Raw genomic sequence first — 4,613 nt, 5'->3', positions numbered from 1 at the left:
CATTGTCGTTGATACGGATTTACTGTGCACAAGTAACAATGGTTTATAGTTACAATACCGAAGAAAACGAATTGCATACACCAGTTAAAATCCGAATATCTACTAACATTACCGATACATATATGGGTGATTTGGTTTCATTTGTTGAAGTTTCTCTGAGCAGTAAAAAGGAAACAATTGTTGAACTACCAAAACCGCTTTTAATCAAGCCTGGAATTCAGTATAGAATTCAGTTTATGCCTGATCATGGTTGGTTAAGTTTGTTCTGCGATCATCTATCAACTAGTTCTAACGTGGAATGTTCTCAAGGAATTGCCATTTCATTTAAGCATAATGGTTCAAGTTGCGATTCAAACGATCAAATAATATATCGTATGGACTTCGTAAAGCAAAATGAATCCAAACATTATTAAACATGAGAAAAAAATATTTGCAGCGCATCAATAATTACAATAGTATTATATTGATTATATATTGAAGTAATATGCAAAAGGTAGTAAGTTTAAAATTTAACTTTCCTCTCTGTACATTAAGTAGAGCACACTGTTTGGAAGTAAAGAGCTTTTATGGCTTTTTCCTTTTTCAATTTTGAAATAAAACTCCCTGAAAATCAAAGCTCTTTCATTACTGTATCCATATAGTTATCATAGATGTCAAAGCGGTGCTCTTATTGGAGATCTTTTTTTCAATTCATTAATTTAAGTAAATTTTATACTTTAAATGTATGAATAATGTTCCTCAATGCATTAAATCCATTTAGATCAAATTGTGTAGAAGATTAAAATATGATTATTAAAAATATTTATGTATTGAAAACAAATAAAAGACACGAAAAAATATCGCATTCACCCACTTTTATTCTTTTATGTTCACATTTGTCTATACTTATTATTCTTTCGTTTAATATGTGAAATTTTAATTCAAATTGAAATGAGTGCAAAGGGGAGAAAAGGAATGATACAAATTTCCATCGCATTTTTATCAACAAACGCCAAAAAAATAGGGCATACAAAGCAATTTGAAAACGAGCCACCGCTAATAGCAAATTTTATGGCCTTGCATATCGTGTGCGAAATAGAAACTTTATCGATTGCAATCAGTTGAGGCCTTTCAACGACACCATAAAATGTGAAATATGTGTAACAAAAATGGGCCAGCAACTTTCCCGTTTGCAATAACGATTCCAGTACTCACTTTTACGAAAGAAAAGAAATGTAAAAAAATATATTTATGAAAATTTCAACAAATTTAGTTTGTCATTACCCAAGCACTCAATTTGCACTGTTCACTCGGGGCATTCGCACCGTGTGTCAGTTACGAAAACACGAAACAGAATACGGAGCGAGACACGAAGAAAGTAGTGTATGTGCGTATACGCTTCATTCCTTGCTTTTTATTCGTTATACCCTTTTTTCAGCTGTTTGCATGAAAAAGGGGAATAACGAATAAGACGCAAGGCAAGAAGCGTATATGCAAATACACTACTTTCTCTTTTTCGTGTTTTCGTAACTGACGCACGGTGCAAATGCCCCGGGCGAACAGTGCAATTTGAGTGCTTGGGTAGCGTGTCAACGCGCTGATCATTTTCAAATGAAAAATTGGCTAAAAAACACAATTCAAATACACCAAAATGTGTCTTATTTAGAATATCTAATAAGTAAATTGATTCAAATAAATGAACATCTGTTTGTGTTTACTCGAAACACCACAGTTACCATAGTTTACTATAGTTTGGTTCATTCACCTCTTTTCAATGCAAACTGACTATCACTATTTCTATTTTAATTATTATAAAATATAATCTACCTGTATTTTCGTTAGATGAGTTAGTTTGAGTCGATTCAACAGACGTGTTTGTCTCTAGTTCGTAATTCAAAATTTAGTGAAACTAAAAAATAGATCTTATCCCAAAAATTAATAACTGAAGACTACTAAGAAATCAATTTGTTTGAAACTATTTGTGATGTTACCACCAAACATAAATATATCTCCAGTAAATAATTGGTCCTTATCAAACTTGATAAAGAAAAGAGTTTTCATTTATCTCGTCCTATTTTCGATCGTTGGACGTATTTTATGGTAATTATTACATAATAAACCGGCAAAGGCACTTCAATATTCAACAAATACAATTTCAGGAGTTCAAAAAAACCATCATCGACAAAGTTCAGCGGTGAAAATGTCGTGATAAAACCTAGAGAGAAACCGTGGTTTTTTAAAGACGGAAAAGCGCCGGCAGTGCGGGCAAAGTATTCAGAGGAACTAGGTAGACATGATGCGAAGATAATGCCGTGGCAAGATCCAAGTGATCGCTTTGAAAATCAGCTGATGTTCATTCCGCCAAACTATGATGAGAAAAAGGTGGAGAAAAACAAAACGATTCTATTTTATAATGGCGATGAAGGATGGTGGCATGTTTTTGATCAATGGGAAACATGGTTTACAAATAAAAAGTGTCCAGTTAATCGTTGCCGATTCACAAAGAATCGCAATGAATCCGATACGGCTGCCTTTATCTTGTTTTCCGGACAACATATGGCGCAAAATTTAACTAAACAACCACATCAAGTTTACGGATTTTACAGACTCGAGAGTCCAGTTCATTGGACTACAAAATTCACAAGTAAAATTTTTATTTGAATCTTTTTTTTTATATTATGAAAAAAAATTGAAATTGAATTTCAGGCTCAATCATTTATAATTGGACCATAACGTACAGGTAACACAGTTGTGTCTAAATGTAACAATTTCAACACTTGTCCAAATACTAACATAGTTTTAATTAAAAATCTATTGCATCAAACCCAAAAAAAAAAACATATAAATCGTTAAATTTCCAGGCACGACAGTACGTTTCCAATTCCTTACTTTAAATGGCTATATTTCGATCCACAAATCAAGCAAATGAAGCAAACTCGATACTATGCTCTAAATAAAACGAAAAAAGTCGCTATGATTGTGTCAAACTGTGAACCACATAATGATCGACAGATATATGTAGAGAAACTCCAGAAATACATCGATGTATGAACTACTGATCACGAGTTAATGACCATTTTCTTGTGTTTTAATTGCTTTTATTGTCGTTTACAATAGGTTGACATATACGGTGCATGTGGAACGAAACAGTGTTCGAAAAACTCAAATGGGAACCAAGAAGATGAGTGTTGGGATCTCATATCAAGAGAGTATAAATTCTATTTATCATTTGAAAATTCGCATTGTTGGGATTACATCACCGAAAAAGCGTATCGCAATGCATTAATTCATAATGCATTACCTGTTGTATTGGGCGCTCGTCGTGAAGATTACGAAAGACAACTTCCATTAAATTCGTTCATTTATGTCGAAGATTTCGCAACGGTTAAGGATTTAGCCGACTATTTACACAAAGTCGATCAAGACGATGATCTTTATAATTCATATTTTCAGTGGAAAGGAACCGGCGAGATACTAGACAAATTCGAACTTCTTTGGTGTCGGGTGTGTGCATTACTCCACGATGAAGATACGATGAACACTTCACATTGGTATGAAGACATAAATAAATGGTGGTTCGATCCGAAATCAATGCGAAGCGGATTTTGGCGTGATACCAATTGATTTTGATTAAAAAGAGACGACCACAATGAGATAATTCTCTTTTAGTCCGCAAGATTGTGTGTTTACTTGAGAAAAACGAAAAGAATATAGAAAATGTTAAAATTATAAGAAGATTATATTCTAAAATACATGACAAAGTAACAAAACAAAGATATTTTTTTCCTTTTTTTCATATTTGGTTATTTTTAATCTGCTGGTGCCAAAGTTTAAACTAAACGGACTTTATGGCTTCATTATTCACCTGTCTTTTTCCTCTTTACATACTGAATTATACTGTATTGTCATTTTTATGACTCGAATTCATGCCTTTCTCTGTTTCTTTCAATATAATAACGTACATTCTTTCAAAAGAATGTACATTTTCTCTGAAAATTCCCAGCACTTTTTTTTCTTCTCATTTTTTTTACCCAAGTCACTCGCAGTAATAAGGTCAGAATCACGAATCCCTAATGATCCTGGTTAAATTCCAATAATGATCACGTGACACTTTACAAGTCGTAAATTACAAGTTTCACTTCTGGAAAAACCTACACACCATATCTCTCGTTATTTAGGCAGTTCCTCACCGACTTACGATCGATAAACATCCAGTAGCTCCTATGTATATATGTGCTTAACTAACTCCAGTTTTAATCTTCAATATTAGAAATATAAAAATAATAAATATAATTCCACACAAATATTAAATATCACAGCGTCACAACTTGTGTTCATAAATAATATCATCGTATTTTTTGAGTTTTTCTTTAGTTTTGTCAAAAACATTCATTTTTATACAAAAACATTTAGTTCAGTGTCGAATAGACTTCGTAAAAATGGCCCAAAATAACAACACTACTATCCATAAAAATGTGTTGGCTTGGCGAGGATGTGAAAAACTCTATTTGGACGATCGAACAGCCGATGTATTTTTCATTTTTAAATCCGAAAATTCTTCCAAAAGCAAACGAATTCCGGCTCACAAGAGTATTTTATCAGCTGTGAGTGAGGCATTCGACGCAATGTTTTAT

At 32.9% G+C, this 4,613-nt stretch overlaps 1 protein-coding gene across 1 annotated transcript; it reads left to right on the top strand.

Moving 5' to 3' along the window:
- The first annotated feature begins 1,841 nt into the window (after nt 1-1,841).
- On the top strand, nt 1,842-3,648 carry LOC116351383 (glycoprotein 3-alpha-L-fucosyltransferase A-like). The gene is made up of 5 exons (XM_031783479.1): nt 1,842-2,079; nt 2,139-2,623; nt 2,686-2,719; nt 2,841-3,024; nt 3,097-3,648. The coding sequence occupies exons 1-5, from the start codon at nt 1,964-1,966 to the stop codon at nt 3,601-3,603; spliced, it is 1,326 nt and encodes a 441-aa protein (XP_031639339.1). The 5' UTR covers nt 1,842-1,963; the 3' UTR covers nt 3,604-3,648.
- The last annotated feature ends 965 nt before the right edge of the window (nt 3,649-4,613 follow it).

This window comes from Contarinia nasturtii, unplaced genomic scaffold (genome assembly GCF_009176525.2).
Source record: "Contarinia nasturtii isolate CC-2019 unplaced genomic scaffold, AAFC_CNas_1.1 Cnas_scaffold_5342, whole genome shotgun sequence".
Taxonomy (NCBI): domain Eukaryota; kingdom Metazoa; phylum Arthropoda; class Insecta; order Diptera; family Cecidomyiidae; genus Contarinia; species Contarinia nasturtii.
The sequence above is the reverse complement of the archived record's forward strand: the minus strand, read 5'-3'. Positions and strand labels throughout refer to the sequence as shown.

Coding starts and splice junctions, on each gene's coding strand:
- LOC116351383 (XM_031783479.1), top strand. CDS start 1,964: ATGTTACCACCAAACATAAATATATCTCCAGTAAATAATTGGTCCTTA. Junction 2,624..2,685: donor TTGGACTACAAAATTCACAA/GTAAAATTTTTA, acceptor ATTGAATTTCAG/GCTCAATCATTTATAATTGG. Junction 3,025..3,096: donor AACTCCAGAAATACATCGAT/GTATGAACTACT, acceptor CGTTTACAATAG/GTTGACATATACGGTGCATG.